This window comes from Melospiza georgiana, chromosome 14, assembly GCF_028018845.1.
Source record: "Melospiza georgiana isolate bMelGeo1 chromosome 14, bMelGeo1.pri, whole genome shotgun sequence".
NCBI lineage: Eukaryota > Metazoa > Chordata > Aves > Passeriformes > Passerellidae > Melospiza > Melospiza georgiana.
Genome location: NC_080443.1, coordinates 14,737,624 through 14,763,311, shown reverse-complemented (window position 1 = coordinate 14,763,311; position 25,688 = coordinate 14,737,624). Strand labels below are relative to the sequence as shown.

General features: G+C 45.0%; 2 protein-coding genes across 2 annotated transcripts in view; both read left to right on the top strand.

The window, feature by feature from the left end:
• Nucleotides 1-1,451: 1,451 nt before the first annotated feature.
• On the top strand, nt 1,452-23,483 carry NUTF2 (nuclear transport factor 2). Its single transcript, XM_058034136.1, has 5 exons — nt 1,452-1,536; nt 9,921-10,045; nt 11,954-12,025; nt 16,086-16,184; nt 22,897-23,483. Exons 2-5 carry the CDS (start codon nt 9,947-9,949, stop codon nt 23,008-23,010), a joined length of 384 nt encoding a protein of 127 aa, XP_057890119.1. The 5' UTR covers nt 1,452-1,536; nt 9,921-9,946; the 3' UTR covers nt 23,011-23,483.
• A 645-nt stretch (nt 23,484-24,128) lies between these two features.
• EDC4 (enhancer of mRNA decapping 4) overlaps nt 24,129-25,688 on the top strand; it is a 33,137-nt gene continuing 31,577 nt past the window's right edge. Inside the window, exon 1 of the mRNA XM_058034270.1 lies at nt 24,129-24,240. Coding sequence (XP_057890253.1) covers nt 24,162-24,240 — 79 coding nt within the window. The 5' untranslated portion in view covers nt 24,129-24,161. The remainder of the gene's footprint in view (nt 24,241-25,688) is intronic.

The window sequence follows — 25,688 nt, the reverse complement described above, 5'->3', positions numbered from 1 at the left end:
GAACCAGCAGTGGTCACAGCACCAAGGCTGCCAGAGCTGAGAAGAGTTTGGGCAGTGCTCTTGGTGTGAGTGCTGGGGCTGTGCTGTGCAGGGCCAGGAGCTGCACTCAGGGATCCTTGTAGATAAACTCTGATAAAGGCAGGCACTTTTCCTCATGCACATTTTCTCCCATTTCCTGCTAAATGAAAGAAGTGAGCAACCATACCTCAGGGAATTAAGAGGTTAATTCTGTAGGAAGGCACCTTACCATGCTAGCAAAAAACCCTTTGCTGCTGCTCAGTGCATGCATTTTTCTTCTCTTTCAACCCCCCCATCTTTCTGTATTCTAATCTAGCTTGTGCCCTTGCAATATTTGTCTTCTACCAGCTCTATTTCTGGTTGTCACATTTCTGTATATTATAAAATGTCAGTCCTAGAAGAGGACTTGAAGAATGTTTATTCGAAATGGCTTTTATGAGTCTCAGGGAAAACCTTAAGTTCATAACAATTCCTCTAAAGATTAATAGTGACTCCCTTTTTTTTTTTTTTTATTTTGAAAGTTTTAATGTAATAATATGATAGCTTTTGGCCCAGAGGGTTAATAATTTTATTTAAGATGATGCATTCTTGGCCAGCATCCCCAAGCTGCAGAGCTCAAGCACTAACAAGCCATGTATTCCCTAAGTAGCCCAAATCCCATATCCACTACTGCAGTACAAGAGCATCTACCATTCAGCTTTCCAGTCACACAAAAAAATTAGGAATGTAACTCTGCCCACAGCCTATTTAAGCATATAATCCTAAATCCTGACAACTCCTGTACCCTTATGAGTCCCCTCTGCTGCGGCTGCTTCAGGGAATATGGGAGGGCTCCAGGGGACCCAAACCACGCTTTTTAGACCACTTACATCTTCACAAATATTTATTTGAAGGCGTTTTCCTACCACCCCGCACCTTCTTTGCTGACTTCACTGCAACCTAGTGGAGTAATTTCCTTAAAAATCTTAAAAATCTTAAAAATCTCTGTAGGTCTTATGAGGAGACTAAAATTAACTTCAGGACCTGCAGTGCTGCGGCTGGGACCACCCACATCCCCACCCAGGTCCTGCCCTGGCCCAGAGGGTACAATCCTGTCCCAGAGAGGGACAATCCTGTTCCAAAGGGGTAGAACGCTGTCCCAAAGGGGTAAGGTCCTGTCCCAAAGGGGACAATTCTCTCCCCAAAGGGGGACAGCCCCGTCCCCGTCACTCCCCAGCCGCAGGGCCGCGCTCCGCTCCCCCACCCTCCCACAATGCTCCGGGGCGCCGCCGCGGGGCCAGCGGCGCGCGGGCCCCTTCCCTCATTCAAATGAGCCACCGCGGGGTGCGGCGCGGGACGTGTCGGGAGTTGCAGTTCCACTGGCCCCATTCCGTGCGCGTCCGGCGGCCGCTGTGACTCGCTGTCCCGGCATGCCGCGGGGCCGGGCGGAGCGGGGCGGGGCAGAAGCGCGGGCGAGGGAGGCTGAGGGGGCTCGCGCCGCGCACGGGGCCGCTGCTGCCGCCATAGTGGGAGCCGCGGGTGAGTGCGGGGGGCGCGACCGGCGCTGGCGGCGGGACCGGCACCGGCACCGCCCGCGGGCCGGCGCGCGGCACCGCCACACCCCGCGCTCGCCCCCCGCGGCCCCGCGGCCCAGCCCCATCCCCGCCGCGGGGCGCTGCCGGCTGCCGCGGGCCGGGCTGGGCGGGAGCCGCCGAGCAGAGCCGCCCTGACCTTCCCCGTCTTTGAGGCGCCGGCAGCGCGGTCCCGGAGGGGCGGCGGCGGCGGGAGCCGAGCCATCGCCGGCCGTGCCCGGGACCGGCGGGGCCCGCGTGTGGGTGGGCCGGCGGGTGGGCTGAGGGGGGCGGGCGGCCCGGGGGGAGCGAGGGGCCTCGCAGGGGCGAGCTCGGCCCGCAGGCTCGGGGGGATCGCTCCGGCGGGGCCGGGGCACAATGCGGGATGCGGGCCGGGCTCGCCTCGCCCCGCCGGCAGCCCCCGGCGTTCCCCGGCCGTGCTGTGCCCGGCGCTGCCCTCAGAGGCACCGAGGCTTCTCGGCCTGGTGCCCGTCCGTGCTTCGGTCTTGCTTTGCAGGGCTCGGTATCGCAGGGAGGAGAGTGAAAGGGGGGGAACCGGGAGCTGCGAGGAGATGGTTTGTGCAGGGCAGAGGGTGTGCTCGGATTTAATGTTCCTGCTGTTTTCTGTCTTGCCAGAAGGCTGTGAGAGGACTGAAGTTACCTGAGATGATTGAATCACTTTGTCACAATGAACGTGAAAGGCTCATGCTTCCTTGGAGTGAAGTGCTCAGTGATCTGTTGATTATCAGACTATCTGCTGAGTATCAATGGCAACTCAATGTAAAAACCATGTAGTTTTTACATTGAGTTGCCATTTTCAAGTATGATGTGCAAGAGAGAAATTTTTTGCTTTCTCTGGCTGTTGTCATTTTCAGCTTTGAGAACAATGAAAACCTGCAAAGGTGTGCAATAGCAACGAGTGTGCGTTACATTCAGTTAATGTGAGATAGCTTTCTGAAGACTTTTAAATCCCCAAAAGCCTCTTCTTGCAATTCAAATTGAACTTCCTGTCTGAGGCAGGCTGAAATAATAATTCAGCTCATTTGAAGTCCATAATTTCCAGTGTAAATATATCTTAGAGCTGGACATACTGCATTAAACTGGGAAAAAAAAGCCCAGGTAAATGCTCAAGCAGAAATTGGTTGCAGAAACGTTGCTTGAAAGTGAATTCTGATTCCTCAATCAGTTGCCTTCTCAAGTTAATATTCTTTTGCTTCTTGAAAAGTTGTGTTCAAGCAGTGATTTCTGTATTTGTGTGCAGTGACTTCACATTTTCTTTTAGCAGCAGCAAAACAAAAGGCATTTCACAGACCTTCACCTAGAAATAGCAAAATTTCTGTATATAGTGAAATGCCTGATCTCATTTAAAATGAGGTGATATTTTGGCTCACTTTGGACAATTTAACTATTTTCCCACTGGGCCCTTCATTATTATTTGCCTAAAAGGTTGCAAGTTACTTGTTAGATGATTTGAAATATATTTGCTTAACACCTGTGTTTGTTCAGGTCTTTGGAAAAATGCAAATGGTAACAACTTTGCAGTTCTCTGCTGGGATTTCTTTTGCTCCTGTTAATAAGAGGCTCATTTAGTTAGTGAAAGTATAGAGTATGATTAGCTAAGGAATTATAACATATCCTGGTAGCTGGTAACATTGCAAGTGGGATTCTTTTAGGTTGCTTTGAAACTTATAGATATTGTGGCAAGCTTGGCCATTCAGTGTTTTGTTACTGTGTCTATAAGGTAAAGAAAACCAGGGTGTAGCAGTTCTCCCCTCCAGTTCCCCAGTGCCTCCCGGTTTTGTTTTTTGTTTTTTGATTTTTTTTTTTTAAACTGGGCTGTCCTGTATTCATTTTGGGGAAAGAAATGTGGTTTCAGCCTTGCAAACTTGAATTCAGTTTTTAGCTTGCATGAAGAATATTCTGGAAAAATAGGTAGTTGTGTAGCATTGTGGCTTTTGCTTAACAACAAAACATGATGTTCCCCTGTGCAGTTATGTGTAATATATGTCTGTGTATTTGAAAACCATCCTGGCTGACTCTGTGTGGCTCTCTTGGGTTGTCAGGTTGCAGTTGGGATGAGCATCAAGCTGCAGGCACAGTGAAGGCTTTCCTAGAGTCTTCCTCAGCTGCTTTTTATCTTAGTGGCCTTACACTTGCTGCCATTTCTAACAAAAAAAGATGTACTTCAGGTTGGCATAATTCCCTCATTAATTTGTTTTAACAAAGTTGGAGTAGAGGAATAAAAAGACTGAGAAGGGGAAAAGTAAATGTATTTCCCAAAAGGAAATAATCTGGACCTTGTCATCTTCCCCATTCTATTCTCCCTTTCCATCCTTTCACAGTTCACAAATCTAGACTTAATTATTTTTAGCTCTAAAAGCATATTTAGGATCATATCATTCCTTGCACAGAGCAGCCCATGGCGATTCCTTGGTGGAGGTCTCTGAAGTCTATGGTTTCTGATTGGCCTTGAGCTGTAGTTCACAGAGGGTTCTCTGTGGATCAATCAGCTGCTGTGGAGATAATTGTGAAATACATCAGAGAAACACTTCCTTCAGTTCTGAATGCATAAATGTGTTCCTCAACTGGAAATGTTGCAGGTTTTCACATGGGGAAGGTTCACTGCTGAATGGGCATTTACCAGGCAGAGCTGCAGAGTGCTGAGGGTGAATGGCTGATGAGGCAGGATGCCCCTCAGTAAGTTCCAGTGTTTCTGCATCCCTGTGTCACTGGCCTTGTTTAGCCTGGGAAAGGCTTGATCCCAGCCTCCAGTCCCTGTCAGGCCATGATCAGGAGAATGCAGCCAGGCTTTTCTCAGGGTGCCTCATGGCAGGGCAGGACACGAGGGCATGGCTGGCACAGATGGCATTGGGGTAGGACAGGGGACAGCTGCCCTTTGTGTGTCAGGCTGTGGAACAGGTTTGTCCTCCTGCTTTGAGCTGGAGGAGGTGCCTTGCAAACCTGCATTATTCTGGGATAATTTGCATAGTTTCTCTGTTGGGAGGGGATCCTTGGCTAAAGGAGGATGATCTGTTATCAAGTGGTTGTTGGTGGAGTTGAATAGAAAGAAGATTACCTGGTCCTGTGATGCTGCTTGCATTGTGTTCCTAGAAAGTGCACACTAGGGACACTCCTGTCTTTGCAAGTTTTAGAGGCAAAAGAAAAGCTATTGAAGGAAAAATAGCCTAAAACTGTTGGCTGCTTTACTTTACTTACCAGCCTAAAGAGTGCTGACTCTCTAATCTAAGTCATCTAAAATACCTGTGTGGTAAAAACTGCCAGAGTATCAGGAACTGAAAAAGCTGAGAGTGATTTCATTGTCCTTATTTGCTGCTGTTAATCAGTAGTGAAGGATGCAGAAGTGATGGTCAGAACCATGTTTGCTGTGGATTCACATGTCACTGGACAGCAGCACAGATTTAAGGGTGGTGTTGGTGCTAATTTGTTGCACTGATTCTCAAATTTTCCAGAAAACAAGCTTGAATTCAATTTTAAGGGAGAGTAGCTTTGGTGTTGTTGGTCTGGCTTTACTGTTCTGTGAGCATGGTTTATTTATGCTGAGATTACTTGTGGAATAAATACAGTCATAACTGGGTAATAGAAGACAATTTTCTCCACTAGCATTAGAATGTATTGGTTTGAGGGTTTTCCTCTTTAAATTCAGTGGGTTTTTTCTTGGTACTTTACAGACCTTCTGTGCCTGTGGTGGTTGTTCATTGATTCTTTGAATACAGCTTGCTTTTTAAATGTGACAATCCCTGGCAGACCACCTCTGTTTTTCTTTAGCAATTTATCCTTTACTATTGCTCATGCTAGTTTCTGTTGACTTTTCCAGAAAATGTCGTATTATTTTAGAATCACAGGCCTACCTTGCTCCAATTCAGAATTACTTAATTTTTTTAATTGGTAGCAGCAACCTTACATGTGTGCAGGCCAGATAATGTGCTAAAACATAACTGCTGGCTGAACTATTTGTTCTTTCTCCACACTGCAGAGCTGTGACAGTAGCTCACCTGCTCCAAATGTCACTGGCACTTATGTCTTTCAGAGAAGGCAATTTCTTTCCAAGTAAAAAAGTGACTTTTCCTCAAGCCACCCCTCTGAGTAGCTCTGGTGGTGCTGCATGAGCAGAAGGATGGTCTTTGTGCTGCAGCACACTGACAGAATCATGTGTTGTGTAGCTTGGGAAGGAAGCAGTAGGAGGAGGTTTCATCCACACAGGTGGCAGAAATGAGTCTTCTTTAGGAGACTGAGCTCCCCTGAGGAGTTATGGGTGATGTTGGTGTGCTGGTGCTAATCTCACACCCAGAGCTGAGGCAGGGGGGATGGAAGAGGGCTGAGTGTAGGCAGAGACACCAAAGCTGGCACAAGCACTGGAAAAGATTCTGTAGTTTTGTATTTTGTGGATAAAACCTGCCTGAAGCTGTAACCACAGCTTTACTCAAGGTCACTCAGGGCCCACATGGTGGCTCTGCTCCCTTGTAGATCTTCTCTGTTTTATGGGTGCAGCTTTCTCTGCAGGGGTGCTGCAGCCTGTCCTGCTCCTGGTGCAGTCTGCCCCGTGCCAAGGCAGATGGATGCAGAGCAATCACCAGGGATGCCCTGGTACCTTGTAGGATGAGATTTGTAGGGATTGTGGTGAGAGATGTGTAGAGGGATGGGATTTACTCTTGACATGTCAGTGTGCAGCCTGGCAAAGGTATTGGAGAGCTTTATTTTGATGTCACTGCAGAGAAGCCCTTCAGTTCAGCAGTGTCAGCAGATATATACCTGTTGAACACAGAGTTGCTGGGAGCTGCAGCTTTTGTGCTCTGTATTTGGTTTCTGCTTCAGCACTGAAGCACTACTGGGTGGTATTTGGGGTGGGGATAAATTCTGTAGTATGAGCAGAGTCCAAGAAATAGAGTGAATAATGTGAATTAAGTATTACACTTTGTGCTGGTAGCTCAGCTTTACAGCTGTGCCTTGTGAAGAAGCTGTGAATCAAATGGACCATGATGTTCTGAAGTGGATGTGAGGAGGTAGGCTTGGTTTGAAGTGACAAAGGCAAGGAAATTAATTAGTGTAAGGAAATTATCTCCTTTTCCATGGGGAATTAAGGTGGAATATCCAGTAATGCACTTACAAAATAGTAACTTTCAGTAGGTGCCTTTAAAAGGACATATGGTTTTTTTAAGCAACATCTTAGGAGCTTTCTAGTTTATTGAAACTTCTTTTATCTGCTGTTACATTAAGTTTCTGTATTCTGATATTCTTGTTTCTGTAACCATGGACAGATTTGAGTGAACCATGGGTGGATTTGGCTGGATGGTTCTGAGGCACCCCTGTGTTGCCCTGGTGTTTAACATCAGAACCTGTGCTTTCCACATAGGTTTGCAATAGATCCTAAAGCCTTTTGTATTATATTTATCTCATTAAAATACTGTACTGATAAGTCTATCAATACAGTCCTACATGGGTTATGTCTCACTGAAAGGGACTGGGCTGGCTGACACAGATCATTCCCATCTTGTTCTTTCTTTAGGTACATCTCTAAGCTTCTTACATCTGTAATGACAGGCAGAAAACACAAGACAGCATGGAGGAAAAGGTGACAAATCAGAAAAGGAAAATGAACCTTTCCAGGAAGAATGAGTGTTCAGCAAAACCATATATGAATGGCACAGGAAAGAGAGTAAGGTTGTAGCAAACAAAAAAAAAAATAGTCAAGGATCATTAATTTCAACCACATTTTTTTAGCTTTTTCTTATTTCTGAGAAAATCAACATTATAATCGGTCAAATTTATTGTTTTTTATTTATTTATTTAATAGTATTTTACAGTTCAAAATACAAATACCTTTTTAGGAGGAGATAGCAAGCTAGCATACTAATTTTTAGATCTAGAAACCATAATTCTATTTTCCATATTTAAAATAAGAATTCCTTCATTCCTTGCAGTCTCTAAGGCTTTTTGACAGGTTCGGGATTGAACAGAAGGCATCTGGTGCTTGAGTGAGGCTGTTGTGCCTTGAGGGACTAAATGAGGTGCAGTGCTGGCACACAGCTTGATCTTGGGTTTGTGTGATGCTACAGGGAGCTGTTAAGGGTGAATGCACATCTTGTGTGTGGGGAAGTTTAATATGGCAACAGCTACCTTGCTTTAGCTTCAGAAGAATAAGCTGGGGGTTGTTTTTTGTCCTCCAGTTCAGTGTTTCATGTGTGACTGCTGAGCATCAATACTGTCAACTAGATTTGCCCTAAATGTTTAGGAATATCTGGCAGTGATATAACTTCATGTGTTGGGATTGAAGCTTGATCCATACAGAGTGATTCAATGAGATTTTCACCTGTGCTGATTGTTGGCTCCACTGCAGCCATCCCAAACTAGGTACCCACAGGTCTGGAATGGAAACTGCAGGCATCAAACTAAAGTCCTACCCCTTCTGGTTTCCAAATATGACACGAGTCCTGCCTGTCAGCAGGGTGGGCATCACTCAGTAGAGTTTCCAGGGAGTTGGTGCCATGGTTTTAGGGTGGTTTTTCTTCAACATGAAATCTCCAAATACAGGCTGAAGTTATTTGATTTCTGGATCAACTCTAGGTTAGGCTGATATGCAGCAATTATGGATGTGCAATCAATACAACCTTTTCACTTGTAAACAACTAGATTTAACTTGTTTGGGAGGTGAGTGTAGGGCTGGTTTTGTTTTGTTTTTTCAATCTATTGTACTTGGGTGATTTTTTAATTTGCTATGTGTTTTCCCAGAGGAGTGGCCACACTGGGTAAACTCCTCCAGACTGAGGCATGTACTGCAAGTATCAATGGGGAGCTCATGATGCTGACTAACACCAGGCTGCAGATCTCTTTGGAGCAGTTGAAACAATAGTGGTGTGGCAACAAGACTATGAATTTTTATGTTAGTGTGCAGGCTTGGTGACTTGGATGTTGGCTATTCTGCCTAGGTGTCTGATTGTGAAATTAGGATGTTTAAAGTGTGATAGCAGCTGGGCTTGGTAGTCACATTTACCACCCTGAAAACACAGATGCTACCTGCTGTTAGGCCATTGATCTGACAAAAGATTTGCTCTTCTGTGTCTGGCCAAATCTGTATGACCTTAATATTTCCAACCCAGAGTCTGAACCCATTTCAGTTCCCATTTGTGTGAGTAAAGCTCAGAGGCCTAAAATATGAAAAGAGCTTTCTTGTCCAACTGTGCACAGAAAGCTGGGCCTGGGAGTATCCTCTGTGGAGATCTTGGGAATGTGTGTTTTGCTCCTCTTAGGAATCTGTTAAATCTTACACAGGTGTGTGAGTAATTGACAGCTAAAGGAAACCAGAATAACTATTATGTCCTGTGTCCTAAAACAGAATTTCATACCTTTCTAGACTTGCAGTGCCATTTAAAACTGTAACTCCAAGGTTCCTGGACAGGGATTGCAAAAAGGGACTAGTGGCTGACATATCTAGATGTTAAACAAGTATAGTTTGGTTGAAGTGAACTCAGGTCTTAAAATATAATGTAGTGGAGTTTGAGTGCAGCATTTTTGTGTTTTGAATTTTAGCGCAATTCTTCAGACTTTCAGAGAGACATCAGGATAAATAAAAATGAATTTGCTTTTTTGAGAAATGTAATGTGATACAGCCATCTGCCTGGACTGCTGTGCATGCTCTATGCTCAACCCCTCTGGAATAGAGGGACTTGTGTTCAGAAGTGTGGGATGCCTTCAGCACCTTCACTAGGAGCTGCAGATTCTCTGCACTATGAAAAATCATGGTTTGTATCTTGAAGTTAGCACAGGTTCAAAGATAAACATTGAGTCTACTTCAGCCTCACTGACAGAAGAGGATGGGCAGTAAGCTTGTGTTGAACAACGAGCTAGTGAATTCATTCTTGTTATGTGCCATTGACAAACACTTAGAATGGCCTGTGGATGGTGAAATACCTGAGGAGCTAAATTCATGAATCAGTTGGTGTAAGCCACTTGCAGACAATCCATGTTACCAGGTCAGTTGTTTACAGTAAATGAGATCAAGTTGAAACAGGGAGCCCTTGCCAGCTTGTTCAGATGGTGGAACTTCTGAAATGTGTGAAGACAAGGTGGTAACACTTGGTTTTGTTCTTGTTCTCCATTTTTGTACATGAGATGTGACCTCACACTGAAATAGCACTACAAACCAAATCTATAATTAGAAATTAAACCATTGAGTATGCAAGACTTTTATTTACAAGTCTAGGATACAGAGGTGAGTTTGTCCTACTTATCCCAAAGAAAAATTCAGGCCAGTTGAGAAGATCTGTGTAATGCACAAACCAAGTGTTACACTTATTCCTGTGATCTTTCTGATAATTTTGTTTGCTTGTTTTGTAGTCACTGGCTCTGGTTGAGGATTCAGAATGGGAGACAAGCCTATCTGGGAGCAGATTGGATCCAGCTTTGTACAACATTACTACCAGCTTTTTGATGCAGACAGGACTCAGTTAGGAGCAATATATGTAAGTATCCACAGAAGGGGAGCTGGCACTCTGTCCCCTTATCTGGAATTCCCTGTTTTGATGTATGAGAATACACAGGGTGGGATAGTGGGCTTTATCCTGACTCCACAATGCCAGTCAGTGCAATCACACTTTTATTTATTGCTTTTCTTTTATGTCTGTTTGGAGCTTTGTTTGCCTTAGAGGCAGTCAGACTCACAAAAGCCCTGTTTAGCTGTAGGCAGTGATTTGTTTTGGAGGAGTTTGATGATAATCCTGTGATGAAGTGCTCTGTTAAAGCAAACATTCTAGTCTTGGTTTGCCATTAATTTACTGGATTTGCTTGGATCCCTCTTGAGGTGGGATGTAATTTAAGGCCTACCCTGTGTTTAGCAGTTCTGGCAGGTGTTTCTTGGACCCCATGCTGTATTAATCCTCTGAACAGTAAAATAGATTTACAGTTTTAAATCCAGTTTAAAATGTAGAATAACATGTTAAATGAATGTAAATTTAGTTTAAATTTCCTCAAACATTAGGTTTTTATTTTTGCATCTTAATTTGGGTGAAGTAGACTTGAATACCAGAATTAAAAACTGTAACTAACAAACCCAAGGCCCATCAGTTTTTAATTTTGGGGGAAGATTCCTCCAGAGCAAAGTACCCTGTGTGTGGAGTTGATTGCTGATGCTGAGGAATGCTGCTGGGTGGCTGAGGAGTTGCAGCAAGAGGTTCAGGGCTGACAAGTCTTCTAGCAGCATATCCTGTTTTTCTGGCTGGTTTTCCATCTGCTGGATGAGCTGAAGTTTCAGCAAGCTCTTGAGGATTTAAATGGTTCAACACCCTCTGCCACCCCTCCTTATACCTCAGCAATATCCAGCAGCACTGATACCATTTGCTCTTGGGATTGTTGTGTACTTGCTGCCTGCCAGATTGTTGGTTGACTTTGCCCAAGAAGCTGTGTACAGACCCTGGAGGGAAAGAAAACCAAGCAGTTTGTGTTCCAACCACAGCTCTGAATATGGAGGCTCTTAGTAGTTTGTATTTGATTTCCAAAGTACATTCAGTCCTCAAAGGGTTAAGTACAGACTAATTTTAATTCCTGGATTGAGGGCCTTCCACACAGTGAACTCCTGGCTTTTTTTCACCCTGAGGGTCTTTCTGCCTTCCATCATTCAGTGAAGAGTCCTGTGCACATGTAGTTGGGAGAACAATTATGCAGGTCACTGATGTGTGTTGTTCTGTGCAGCTCCTGAACTGTGGAGAAAACACACCCTGTTTTGTGTGGCTGAAATGCACCAAGGTCACAATTTGTATAATCTGTAGAAATGGGCTTTTAATGATGAGGTTTTTCCCTTCAGAGACCCTGGGGGAGCAAACAAATTTTACAGCATGCAGGAATGCAGCAGGCAGCTCTTAGATGTGGTTTGTATTCCTGTATCACTACTTCCACCACAAGATTCAGTTTATCCTTAGTGGTGTGATCCAAGTCAGTTAAGGCTTCTGTCACCTCTTCCAGGTAGGGATCTGGCCACTCACTTTTGAATTGCTTGAGTAGGTGAGTTGAAGCACTACCCTGGTGGTGCAACCTATGTTGTCAGTTTTCTTCATATATTTTTCTCTTTACACATGCTTGACTTTGTGTCTGTAATTATTTTTTTTTTAATCCTTTAGATTTTCATCTGAAAGCTGACTTTTATCCAAAGGCAGGAATTTTTTGCTGGTAGACTTATTATACTGAAATGTAGTGTACTTAATTTTTTAGTTGATTGTTCCAAACTTCTTCAATTGATTTTGCTGGTTTCTTTCTATGTCCCTTTGAGGTAGTTTTCAAATGGGTGGATTCTGAGGATTTCTGCTAAATACATAAAGTCTCTTATCAGGATTGCTTAAGGGCTACCTAAGTTGGTAACATTTTTCTTTTTCCCCCAGATTGATGCATCATGCCTTACGTGGGAAGGACAGCAGTTCCAGGGCAAAGCAGCCATTGTTGAAAAACTCACTGTAAGTCTGTAATCCTTGCTGAATGTTTTGGGAAACAGTTATGAAGACTAGAAGATAATTGCTTCTGAAAATTTAAGTTAGACTTAAGCAGTTCAAAAATCTTGAATTGTGCTTCCAGCTTAGGTCGTCAAGAAATGTTATGAATTACTGCTGCCCAGTGGGTTATTCCACTGATGGCTCTAATGTTGGAATGTTAATTGACTCCATAGTTTGCAAGGTTATTTTGTGACTGCAATTGTATTTGACATTATTGATTTATTTTTTTTAAAAGGTCTAATGCATAAGCTGCCTCTGATCTAGAGGAGTGAAAGGTGCCTTTGCTCTTTTAAGGCATGCCAAGGAAGAAGCAGTAGCAATCCTGTTACTTGGATCTGTCTGATAAAGGCTAGACACATTACAACAAGGAACAACTTGTTTTCTGATACGTAAACTGCAAATAAGTTCTGTAGTGGAGAAGCTGACTTATCCTCAGTGCAGATTTGTCAGCAGTTCAGATGTGAGCAGGTATGGTTCAGGACTTTGAAACATGTGTTTCCTCTTCAGCAAGTGAAAGGACACTGGAATTCTATGTTTGTTTAAACTAAAAGAATTTTTATCTTCTACAGTAAATCCACAGTTCTGTAATAAAACTAGGGGCACTTACAAGCTGTCATGAGACTAGAAAGTTTGTTTCTCTTGCAAGATATGCAGAGGACATGCTTTTTAGGTCACCAGACAGTCTGCTCTGAGTATGGTATTTCAGACATTTTTATTACACATTGAGAAGAAAAGTAATCGTAACTTGACACTTGGCTTATTGCACAGCTACTGCTCCTGTGTTTTGGAATTGCTTCTTTTGCCTAAGGCATCTTTAACTGTACAGACTGAGGTTTGCCCTCAGGCCTGTGCTTTAGGTGTGCTTTACCTGTGTTGTCTTTGAGAAGGCTGCACATGTCAGAAACAGCAGCAACTGCTTGCTTGTAGGTGAAGAGCTACCCAAGCTCCAGGGTTGCTTGTTTGTGTACTCAGTGTTCTTTAGACTTTTGGGCTTGCAGCCACTCAGATACCCAACCAGCCAAGCATTTGCTTGGCCCCAGTGTCTGATTGCTGCCTTGGATTCAGCCCAGGCAGATCCAGCCCCTTTCCCACTGTGACACAGCTCATCTTTACCCTCCCTGTCACTGCTGCAAGGTGGACTTTCTGGATTTATGTGCCTGCTGCAGTTGTAATTGGTGAGTGAAGACACACTACTCTGCTTCAGGGAAATTTTTTCTGCCTTGTATCCATCTGCTTAAAGTAAGGAGGAAAAGCACTGCAGTTACTCTGTGCCCTTCCACCACCATGGCTCATTATGGGCTGTATCAGCTTACAGTGACTCTCATGTCACTCAGCATTCCTCTGTCAGCACTGAGCTCCTGGGCTCCCATTGCTGTGTCAGCTTTATGTGCTCACCTACTCTGCTTCTGGAGCTGCTTAGTCAGTTCAGCACAGCCCTGAGAGTTTGACACTGAACTCTTTCACACTTCTGTGGTCTTGTGTTGTTCAGTGCCTGGCTGGTGAGCTGATGTAAGCACAAAGAGGTGGCATTTTCTTTTAGATCAAGTTCTTTGCTGTGTGACAGCAATGGTATGGCACCTTTTCAATCTGCTAATATAGTAGGGCAAGGTTGTATGGGCAGTGCTCTGCAGGCCCAGCACATCTGTGCCTTGCTACAGCGTGGGAGTTGACACTTGTTCCTTCTGTCCTAATTGGTGCTGGACTTGTTTAACATGGAGTGCCTGTGCTAATTAGGGGCAGCCGGATTTACATTGAGCATTTGAGATAACAATTACATCATTCTATGAACATACTGAACCAAGGAGGAAGCTGAGACATGTATTCTTGCTGCCAGCAGTGAGTTTATGCTACACAACTTTATTCTTGCCTAATTTCTCTTACCTGGCTTCAGGAGATTCCATAGTTTTCATAGTGAAAGACCAGTCAATTTCTAACATCAGAGGATGGTAAAAACCTTGCTTGTTGTGTGGCTTCATGCTTTTTAGACAATTTATTGTACTTCTCATACCACAAAATCCCTCATTCCAGTACAGATGCATGCCTATAAGTAGCTATCCTTTTGAGGTAGCCTCTGCCTATCCTGAAAATCAGTGATCTTTTCTGTCACCTACACTCCTTCTCTTTCCAGTAGAATTTCTCCCAGTGCATCACATGAGTAGCTCACTAGGCTGGCCAGCTGTTTGGGATCCTTTCCTCTGAAGAGGACAATCATAGAGTCTTTAAGGTTGGAAAAGTTGTCCAAGATCAAGTCCATCCTTTGACTGAACACCACTTTGTTAACTAAACCACAGCACTAAGTGCCATGTCCAGTTTTTTCTTGAAAATATCCAGGGATGCTGATTCCAGCACTTCCCTGGGCAGGCCATTACAATGCTTAAGCTTTTCAGTCAAGGAATTCTTCCTGATGTCCAACCTGAACCTCCTCTGATGCAGCTTGAGGCCATTTCCTCTTGTCCTGTGGAATCAGGTATTTGAAACAGCCACTGTCTTACCCAGCTTTGTCTTTGGTTCCTTGTCACCATTTTGCAGAGCTCTTGATTCCAAAGCCTTTCCTTCCTCCCTGGAATGAACTGCATTAATTCCCCTTCATCCCTCTGCCTTTTCAAGAGAAACTTTTTGCAGGGCTTGTTCACCAAGAAGCTCTTGTGCTGAGGTGGGACTAGACTTTGGAGTACCCTTTTGTCAAAGGAACTTCCCACCTATGCTTGTGCAGGCTGTGTGGGCATTTTGCACATTCAAGTTCAGGATAGTTACCCTGGAAAACAGTCTGCTGGTCTTTCAGAAAAGAAGGCTCTGGATTTGTGTTGTTACAAGTGTCTATTCCATACTGCAAAGGAATTGGTTCACTTTGCACTTGGAGTTGGTTGGGATTGCACTCCCAGCTGAGAGGGAACACCACAGGCTTTATTAAAGGGTGTTCTTGAACAGTGTCCCTCTAATTAGAAACCTGCTCCCTACACTTCATTTGCTTCCTCAGGTCCTGATCCTTCCACAGTTTGTGTTCTGTTATCCATGGATTTAGCTTCCTGGAATTCTTCCTAGAGCCTTGGGCTTGTAGAGCCAAGACTGTGCTTCATATCTGACAGCACAGCTCATGTCTCTACCCAGGCCTTCTAGGAAGCCTTTGAGGCTCCTTTCTCTAGAGGGAAATGCAGGACTTGTTGCAGTATGCATTTGGATCTGTTTCAGCCTGTTTCCAAATGCAGCAAAGGCATCCAAGTGCCACCTGAGGTTTGAATGGGCACGTGCTGCCATCCTGGGCAGTTCCTGGACTTTGGGTATCTGCCACATGGTCACCTAGAGCTCCATCCACCCTGAACTGCCACTAAAGCACTCAGCAATAATGCAGCTTTTGGGAGAACAGTCCCAAAATTGCATTTGTGTGACAGGACTCTCAGATCTCCCAGGTTTCCATGTTCACTGCTTGGAATTTTCTGTGTTAGAATGTGAATGTGGTCTAAGTTGAAAGATAGGAATTACTCTCCACTGCCTGGTGTTTCTCAAGGTGTGTTCCTTGCACACACACCTCCAGACATACTGACATTGGGTCCTGGGTGTCAAGGGAATTTAAAAGGACAAGAGTGGATATATGGATTTCAAGTCTTGAAGATTTCATCCACTTTTCCTTTCCATTCATAGCCACATTAACAAAGAAGCAAATTAGGAGTTGTCTGGTAAACATCAAGTATTAGATGATAAAATCTTTTAACACAGTTGAGAGCAGAGTTTTGTTCCTTCATCAAAAGAACTTTGAGCTTACAGATGATCTGAAGCCCTTCTGGCAGTGCAGTTGGAGTAGGAAAAGGTACCATTTACTGTGTATGGTGACATTATTTCCTCTTTTGGTGATTGAAAAACACACCTGTTAAAATTGCCCCACATGCCCTCATTTGCAACAGTTCTCTGTGCAGTACTGCCACTACAGTCTAACACTTCATAATGTTGGATTTGCTCAGTCTTTGTTTTGTAAGTTAAATAATTCCATTACTGTGCATTTCCTTATTTTGATTTCTTTTCATTGCAGAGCCTCCCTTTCCAAAAAATACAACACAGCATCACAGCACAAGACCACCAACCTACACCTGATAGCTGTATACTCAGTATGGTAGTGGGACAGCTTAAGGTAAACTCTTTCCATTACAGGTTAATTAATGAGTGCTTATGTCTTAGATTTTTGCAGGGTTCTAAATAATCTGATTTCTGAATACATTTAAATGCTTTCATGGGTGGGGAAGGAGCAGGGATAAGCTTGCATTGGGATGTTGCTCCTCTGTTGTTCAAGGCTGTCAAGAAATGCTCCTTCCTTCAGATACCAAGTTCTAGGTAAACACCTGTAATTTGACAGTCAAGCAAAGTAGATTGTAGATTTTACTGTGCAGACAAATACCATGTGGGTTCTAGAGGCATCAGTATTTCCCTTACCCTGGTGCAGTAAGGTTTTGGTGTCCTCTGTTGCATTTAAAAGCATTGTCACAGTGTTCTTGGACAATTTAAGCACATCTAGTTTAACATCCTCCTTGATGCAGTGTTTGCATTGAGCTCTGATTTAGCAGATTTCATTTTGTTAACTGACCACCCTTCAGTGAGTCCATACGTTTTCTACTGTCACAGGACACAAGAATACAATCCTGGTGTTAGTACAGTCCTGTACCTCTGTAATCAAAACAGACTCAGCAATGGGAATGTTGCCTCTGAGATCAAACACTTATTGTTGAAACAGCTGCTTCTTGTGAAGAATCAGGTTATTTTTCAGGCTCAGTGTGACCATATTGCTGTGTGAGTGATACTACTGAACTGTGTCAACTTACCCAGCCTGCCAATATACCAGGGCCACAGACTTGTAAATTCATGAAGCTGCTTATGAATGAAAGACATTGTCCTGGAATTTGCAAAAAATACTTTGTTCATAAAATCAGCTGGAGGCAGAACTTGCTCATAGTGGGTGGTAATAGTGAAAAAATGTGAAATTATGTAGCAGTAGTTAAAGTTATCAGAGCTCATTTGGTCCAGCCATGCTGAGAAGTCAGGCCTCTAATGCCATCCAGTCTTTAGAGTTACCTGCACCCAGTTTGTTTTAAAATTGCTGTTTAGATTTCCTTTTCCTGCTAACTTGATGGCACTTCTAGTATCAGAGCATTCAAACTTCCACTGACACTGTAGTGTTTACTAAGCTGACATAGGACTGAATGTTTGAATCTGCTTGCTAAGCTGTTCTCTTTGTTTTGGGCTGGGCAGCTGAGGAGAGCAGTGCCCAGTGTAATGCACCCACTGCTAAAGCTAACAGAGGCAGCTTTGGCTCTCACAAAGCTGCTCCTGCTTCCTGCAAGTTGGATTCCAGCTTCTGTGCTGCTCAGTCCCACCTGCACACACTCTGTGGAAAAGCAGCCACAGGTGACCATGGAAAGCACTGAATTACAGGACAGATGTGCTGATCTCAGCCTTGCTCTTGGGTGTGCACAAAATTCTGTGATGTGATCAAGACCTTTTGACTGAATGTCTTGGGCCAGTCACATCTGCACCTCGTTTTGCGCAGTCATGTTTTAAGGTTATTGCATAATTATCAAGCAGATTGCAGCTTGCAGCAGTGATTATGTTGGATCCTGTGGCAAGATACCAAGCTCTGAAAGATTCTGTCAAGTTACTGGGTTTTCTCAAACCATAATCCATTCATATGGAGGGACTGTAAATGCAGTCTGGGAGCTTTCCATAAATACCATGACTTGTAGTAGTATTTTCTGATGTGTTTTTTTTTTTAACCTCTGAGTAATTTCAGTTTGCTGAAATTACTCAGTATAATTTGGGGATCATGTGTTAGAGCATCCAGGTATTTGGAGAGAAAATAGTGGGTTAAAATATGCCTATGGTCATGATCAAATCCAACTTGCTTGTGAATTTTTACTAAGTGAGGAAAAGTTTTTCCACTCTTCATATTTGTCTCAAACCTTTGCTTTTAAAATCACATTTTAATCCCAGGAATGCTGCTTCTCTCAGAACAAGTGTCCAGAAAGTCAAAGTCAACTTAAAACCTTAACTTCATGCTTCTGCCCTGTGTGATATTTATAGGGGTGGAGAAATGAAATAGCTGGGAACAGTTACTCCCAGTTACACAGAGTAGTAATACAGGAACTGGGAACAACTGGGTGCAGGTGGTGCATTTTAACCAGTGGCTCACATGTAGCTCCAGTTGAGCAGGGAACACCACAACAGGCAAACGTGGAGCTGCATACTCACTGTTATTTAAAGCTGCCTTCTTAGTGATGTGCCTGCTCAGCCTGCATATATTGCTCTCAAGGAGAACTGTAAGAGAGTTTTGCACAAGGAAGGGCACTTCCAAGACCACCAACAGCATGCTAATATACCAGTATCAACTATAAATAAATTTTTAAAAAAACAACTTTTTGCAGCAGAATAATCACCTGCATGAGGGACTGGGGCACAACAGCTTCTTTGAGAAGATGCTGCAGAGTAACAGAGCATCTAAATAGTGACTGCCACTAGCAGGGCTCTAACTGGCTGGCTAAAGCAGTGCAGTGATTGCTTTCAAAGATCCTCTGAAATGGATGCTGATAGGTATTAATGTTTGGGTGGGGTTATCCTTTTGTAGAGATACAATAAATATACATCCACTTATTCTAATCATATTGATTTTTATTGCTGTTCATTGTCTGAGTGCTGCTTGCTTGCTTCAGCTAGGAAGAGTAAGCATCAGTTTAAGCAGTGAATTCCTTTTGGTGTGACCCTGCTTTGCCAGTGTTCATCCAGAATGTCACCCAGTATCTGCAATGTGCTTCACCTAGTAATGTATTTCTCCTGTCATGCTCAGGCAGATGATGACCAAGTTCTAGGCTTCCAACAAACCTTTTTGTTGAAAAATTTTCAAGGTGCCTGGGTGTGCACCAACGAAGTCTTCAGGCTAGCCCTCCACAACGTTTAACCCTGTGCCTTCCCTGCCTTCCAGTCCTCGCTGTCCTGGTTGAGTAAGGAGTGCTCTCTTCTGTCCCTTGAGCTTGGCTGGGAGGCATGGCTGTGGCTTGTGTGTTCTCAGAGCCATGTGGCACATCTGTGGCTCTCCCCAGAGTGTGATTTTTGAAGTGATCCATGCAGAATTAATTGTGAATAACTAATTGGTATGCAGTGTTTTCTAGTCTTAAAAGGAAAAGGAAATTTGCAATTAAAATCACTGGGTATTTTTGTAATGCATGCTGAACACTTAAAGCATTGCTTAAAGCCTGTTAAATAAGGCTTAACATCTGAAAGAACCTGCAGTCTCAAGTAATTATCCTTTCCTTTGAGGTAAGAGTTGTTTCAACCCTGCAGTTCAATCAATAATTGCTGGGGGTGCTGGTGAAGAAGTAAAATTCTCTGACCAGGCAAGAGGAGGAAAATTGTGTAGCTAAACCTGAAATGCAAAGCAGTGTTGCATCTCAGACTCTGACATGACTCACTGCTCTGTGAGCTGAGCACTTCCTTTTGAGCCTCCAGGTCAGAAAGGATGTAGAAAAACTGAAAAGTCAAAAAGCTGCCAAGATTGTGGGTGATGAAGAGCTTGTGGAACTGGGACAGGAGGTGGCTAAGGGCATCTGCTTGAAATGTCAGTGAAAAGTAATTGAGTACTTCCAGCAACCTGAAAGCAAACTCTTCTCCGTGGTGCCAGACAGTGTAACAAGGGACAGTGGTCAGAAACCCTAACTTGGAATGTACAGATGAGACACAAGGGAAGATTTTCATGAGAAGCCTGAAACCCTGGGAAATGGTGCCTGGACACCTTGTGAAACATCTGTTCTATGAGAATTTGAAGACTCTGCTAGACAAGGCTGTGGCTGATGCAGTGAAAGATGTCCCTGCCCAGGACAGGAGGATTGGATTAGATGATCTCTAAAGGTCCCTCCTGTGGACCTTCACCATCTCTGGACCAGCCCATTCTGTGGTTCTGTGATGCAGAGCTGCTGTAGTCTGTGGTCATGCTGAGCAAAAGGCTGGCCTGGAAATCAGAGGATTCTTTCAGTCTGATTCTGGGACTTGTTTAATTTTTGTTTTAATTCAATGATGTCATGGAAGAATTTGAACTGCACAAAGGAAAGTTTTATAGGAAGACTAAAGCCCCTTGTGTTTTGAGCCTGGGCTCACATGTGGAATGCAACTCCTGAGTTGAACTTGCCTGAATATGGAGTGAAAAGCAAAGATAGAGACTTCCAGTGGTGTTATCTGAGCTGTGATGAAGATCTAAACTAAAATGGAATAGGATTAGTCTGTGTTTTCTGTGGCATCTTGAGTCACTAAACTGTGAGCCTTTGCTATGGGCTAATATTACATAGTCAGAATTGGGGAATGGACTATAAAGTATAAACTTCACCTTGAATACAGTCTGGGATTTTCCTTGTTTCTAAAGTATACTGTTCCTCTGTGCTGTGAAGGGATAACATGAAAGGAATAAAGAAAATTATAATGTGTGACTTCATTGTGGGGAATTTGCTGTCTGTACCACACCAAATATTTTGGGAAGAATTCCCTTTTAGTCTTTCTTCATGTGTTAAGGATATGAAGAAAGACTAAAAGGGAATTTTAGTCTTCCTGAATTTCTTAAGAAAGGAGGAAATTCTCCTTAAGCCAAAGCATCAAGAGCTGGAGTGCTCTTATCAGAAATCAAGGAGACCTACACTAAAGCTTGTCTGGAGATGGTATTTTTTTTCCAGAGGTATATTTTAAAGCATACTCATGTCAGTAATGACAAACTCAAATTTGGTGTGAAAAGTACTTATGCAATTTGTAGTAGATGCCTCAGTTGAAAATGGCTCAGCTGGAAAAGGCACAAACTCACACACTTCAGTGCACAGACTGCCCCTACAGCTCAGACATGTGAGCCTCTGTTCTGGGCACGTGTGGTAGGGATTCCTTCCTTTGGAATAATTGCCATGACTGCTGTCCTGTGTGCTAACACACAAGATGGATGGCTGGTGTAGCCCTGCAGAACTGCTGGTGTTCACACTGGGCTCCTTCCCTCCTTCCTAGGGAGCCTCTGCCTCGTGCCAAGCAGGTGTGAGGGACAAACTGCCCTTTTTGTTTGCTGGACAGTGACTGCTGGCACTTGTCTTGTTCATTCAGTCATGTATTGAGCATGACTTGCTCATATTCCTGGCCTTACTTGTTGCCTTCTTAATTTCTGGCTGTAATTTCCTCATTCACTTTGTTCCATTTATCTTGCCTATTCTCCCCATTCTCATTATGTTCTTGCAAGTTGTACTCAATTTATTTACTTCAGTAGGAAACCATCTTGTAGCTGGATCATTTTTCTTGCCCTTTTATGACTTTATTGTAGCATTTTATTTTTTTAACTTCTAAGAAATGCATGCAGGATTTGATATGTGTGTTCTCTTTGCCTATTTATGCATTTGCTTACTTCTGGGTTTTGGTTCTTTGTTCTTCCCTAACAACTGCTAACCCTGTGCTTGCCTTGATAGCTTTAGAGCTCTCAGCTGGTTTAATAAATAAATATCTATTATTATTTCAGTATCACTTTCATGAGGGGCCAGTCTAGGGCCCACTTTGGTTTACTCTGTGAATTAGCACACACAGAAACTGCACTCATTGTACACCAATGAACTTCCCAGGCAGTTGTCAATGTGAAATCCATGCTGTGGTTTTTGATCTGAATGTTTCCTTTCCATGCACCTGATGCCACCAGTGTTCTGGCAGACCTGCTGTTCTCTGATATAACTGATGTCCTGTGCAAGTTGGTCCTCAAAGCTGACTTGTTTCACAGTCCATGAATACTTTTTAAAAGTAAAGTTTCTTTTTTGTTTACTCTGTAGTCTGCTTTGCTCTTCAGACTTTTCACTTGTTCTCAGTGAACAGCAGCAGGACATTGCCAGTGAACATTCAGTGCTTTGACAGCCTCTTTCATCAGCTGCTCTGGCTGCTGCTTTTCAAGCCTCTTTTTTATAAATTTCCTCCCTTTTCTGAAGCTGAACAGTCATGTGTTGAAAAAAAACAACTTAAAATCCTCCAAAAATACTGAATTGAACACACTACAGCCACCATCAGAAGATTGTTTTGTAGGTGGTCTGCTGCTCAGATTAATCCTGTTGTGTGATTTCCAGCTGACTGATTTGGGAATCATTTCTGTTATTTTTGAGGATTTAATTCCTGCACGATGTCTCTGAGAAGATGGGTAAATAAAATTAGGTGGGAGTATAGTCTCCCTCTAATACTCTTTTCTGCTTTTGTAGTAATTTTGTAAATACCCAGACATTGTCAGGCTGGAGTGGAGGCACTGCTGCAGCCATTCCCTGTGCTCAGCACACAGTGTGTCCCAGCTGTAGTGGATGCTCCCTTCAGCTGGAAGGGAAGCACTGTGTTTCTGGCCAGCTGCACCTGCTCTGGCAGGGCTTTCAAAGCCCAGATCACCTGGGTCAAGCAGGCAAAGTGTTGATACCAAGCTCTACAGAAACTCCCTGAAACTCCCTTCTGCCACCCACTCAAAGTTCAGCAGTTAAAAATTGAACCACCTTCTTTTAAGCTTAATTCCTGGGCAAGGGATTTGTGATTCCACACTGAGGCAGGCATGTTCCATCAGTGTGGTGAGTGACATGTCAGCAAGTCTTCCACAAAGCCCCAACTTCAGATGCTGGTGCAGGATTTCCATGTCTCTGGGTGTTTGTCTGCAAAGCCCCTCAGAACAGACCCTCTGGTGGAGTTGGTGTCTCCTGGGGTACTGCACATCTTACAGCATGTAATGTCACTGTTAATGTTAGCTTGAAGTTGTCTCATCATGAATTTCGGAATAAGTTTCTCTAAAAAATGAGTATTTGAACCTTTCCCTCCCTCTCTTTCTACAGGCTGATGAAGATCCTATCATGGGATTCCACCAGATATTTCTATTAAAGAACATCAACGATGCCTGGGTTTGCACCAATGACATGTTCAGGCTAGCACTGCACAACTTCGGCTGAGCAGCCCACCCGAGGCACCCGGGCTTTTTTTTTTCTTTTTCTTTTATTTTTTTCTTTTATTTTCTTTTTTTTTTTTTTTTGTTGGTTTTTTTTTCCTCCTCTCCTCTTAACTGGTATTATTCACACTCACAGAACATTCCAAATATCATACACAAACCTGCAGCACTGCAGAGCGTGAGCAAGCAAGACTTGTGACCTGCCCTTCTGCTGAGTTTACATTGTCACTAGATGAGTTTCTTGTGCATGATGTTTGGAACTTAGACTTAGCTGCATTTGATAAGAGAAATTTGTGTTGTACCAGCATGCCTCGGAAAGAATTTATAATGCAAAAGGTTGTTGTTTATGTACTGACAAGATGCTCTATAACCCAAAGAAATGAAAGAACAGCAGCCTGTACAGCCCAGTTATTGATTTGTTCAGATGTTTCAATGCTACATTACACAATAAAACAGAGATTTTCTTAAAAGTTTAAATTATTTTTATGAGTTGGCTGTGGAGTATGTGTGATAGTGCTTGCTGGGGGTGGACTGTGTCTGTCTGCTGGGGGAATGCTTGCAGAGCTGGAGCTCGGGCTGAACGATTCCTGAGAGTTTAGCAGTGAGTGCAGGGCAGGTCTGCCCTCCTCCATACACTTTCTCCTCTCCTTCTCAGCAGCTTTGATAACAGAGCCTTCTGGCTCAGTTTTTAACAATGAGAGCTTCGTTCTCACCTGTTGTGTTTACCGATGCAAATTCCCCACAGGGTACAGGAGGATGACAGCAGTGGCGGCAGCCTGCGGTCAGTCTCCGTGCCCTCTCAAAGCCGAACGGGGCCCCTGTGTGAACCCAGGGGTGGCTCCGTGCCGCCAGCCAGGAGTTGGTGCGGGCAGCTCTGTGCTGTGTGTGCAGCCTCCCCGCGTTGGGCGGCAGCCGCTGTGAGCGGGGCTGGCCCAGCCCGGCGGGGGCGGCGGGGGAGCCTCGGGCCTCGCTGCCCGGCCCGGTCCCGGCTCCTCCCGGCTCCGCCCGGCCCCGCCCCGCCGCCGGGAACGCTCCGTTCGGGCGGCGGTTTCCGCCCGGCGCTCGCAGGGCCGGGCCGGAGGCGGAAGCGCGGGCGGCGGGGCCGGGCCGGGCAGCGCGGTGGCGGCGGCGCGGGCGGGCGGCGCGCCGGGCCCCATGGCCTCCTGCTCCAGCATCGACATCGAGGACGCCACGCAGCACCTGCGGGACATCCTCAAGCTGGACCGGCCGGGAGGTGAGGAGCGGGGAGCGGCGGGCGCAGAGGCCGCCGGGCCGGGCCGGGCCGGGCGGGGCCTTGTCTCGGGCCGCGCCGCGGGAGCCCCGCGCCCGTTGCGCCGCCGCCCCGCCGGTTGTCAGCGGGCGCACGCGGGGCCCCGCCGGGACCGCTTCGCCTCGGGGCGCCCGGCAGCGCCCTCCGAGCCGCCCGGGGCCAGCGGGTCCCGCTCGGCGCTGCCCCGCTCCCCGCAGAGCCCGGAGCCCGCGGCGCGGCCGGTGAGCAGGAGAGGAGCCCCGGGCTGGGGACCAGCCTCGAGGGACGGGGGCGGTGGCGCCGGGCAGAGCAGAGCACGCCGGGCCCGGGGCTCGCTGCTGCGGCGGTCTCGGGGCTCCGTTCAGCTGGGAGGTGCTGCTGCTGGGAGCTGAACAGCCCGACCTCCCTGCCACGAGTGTCCCCCCTTCCCAGGAGCCCTTGGAGTGTTTCCCAGGCGTCTCTCTGCGCTGCGTGGAAGGGGCTGGTAGGCTGCTCCGAGATCAGTGCCAGGTTCCCCCTTTACAAGAACTTTTCACTCTCCTTATTTGTAGGTGAAATGGGATCACAAATATCTCTTCTGAAGTGGTTGTGATTCTTCTCCCTGTGCTCTGAACTGTTATACCTCTCTGCTCAGAGTTCAGCGGGCTCCCTAATGCCTGTAGGAGTATCAGCAGCGGGCTCAGGAGTCAGCTGGATAGCGTTCCCACTCTCCTGCAGCTTCGGCTCCCCCTCATCTCCCTGCTTGAACCTGCCGTGGTGTTTCAGTCAAATGTGGTGAGGTAACACTCTAAAGGAGGCTGAGACATGAATGTTTTGCAAAAATGTCTTAGTCTCTGGGTAGAGAACAGAATAATGCCCCTCCTGTGCTCCTTTCACGGGAAAGGCGGGACAGGAATAATACAACTTCAGAATGTCCTGAGACTCAGCAGGAATGTGCTACCTCCAAAGCAGCTGCCATGTGTGCTGCCTTTTGCTGGGCCAAAAGGAAGAGAGTTTTGGTGTGGGATTGTTATGGAGGGCTGTAGAAGCCTGTGAGGTGATAAACTAAACCTACAGGAAGGCAGCTTCATTAGCTCTACTACCCTTAGAGAATCTTCTCATTAATTGGAATAGTTTCTGTGGTTTCTGGAGTGCTAGCATGTTCCTGAATTCTAATTCTTACAAGAAAAATACATTTTTTGTTTGTAGTGCAGCATGGTACTTGGAAGACTGGAAGGAGAGCTCAGTGCAGGGATGGGGAACTCATTTCACAAGCAGTGTCTGAGCTGAAAGGATATGTTGTGGTTGAGAAATGCTTGGAGTTGTTGCTCAAGGTGACTTGACTTTCTCCTGAAGCAGCTTCTCCTGCTGGCTGAAGTCAAGGAGTCATTGACAGAGTATGGCTTATTTCTTTCATTCTTCTTTCCTGTTCATTCTCTTTTTACCTTCCCTGT

Excerpts from the sequence above, each read along its gene's own strand:
- NUTF2 (XM_058034136.1), top strand. The coding sequence starts at position 9,947 with ATGGGAGACAAGCCTATCTGGGAGCAGATTGGATCCAGCTTTGTACAA. Across the intron at positions 10,046-11,953 it reads CTCAGTTAGGAGCAATATAT|ATTGATGCATCATGCCTTAC; the intron begins GTAAGTATCCAC and ends TTTTTCCCCCAG. Across the intron at positions 16,185-22,896 it reads TGGTAGTGGGACAGCTTAAG|GCTGATGAAGATCCTATCAT; the intron begins GTAAACTCTTTC and ends CTCTTTCTACAG.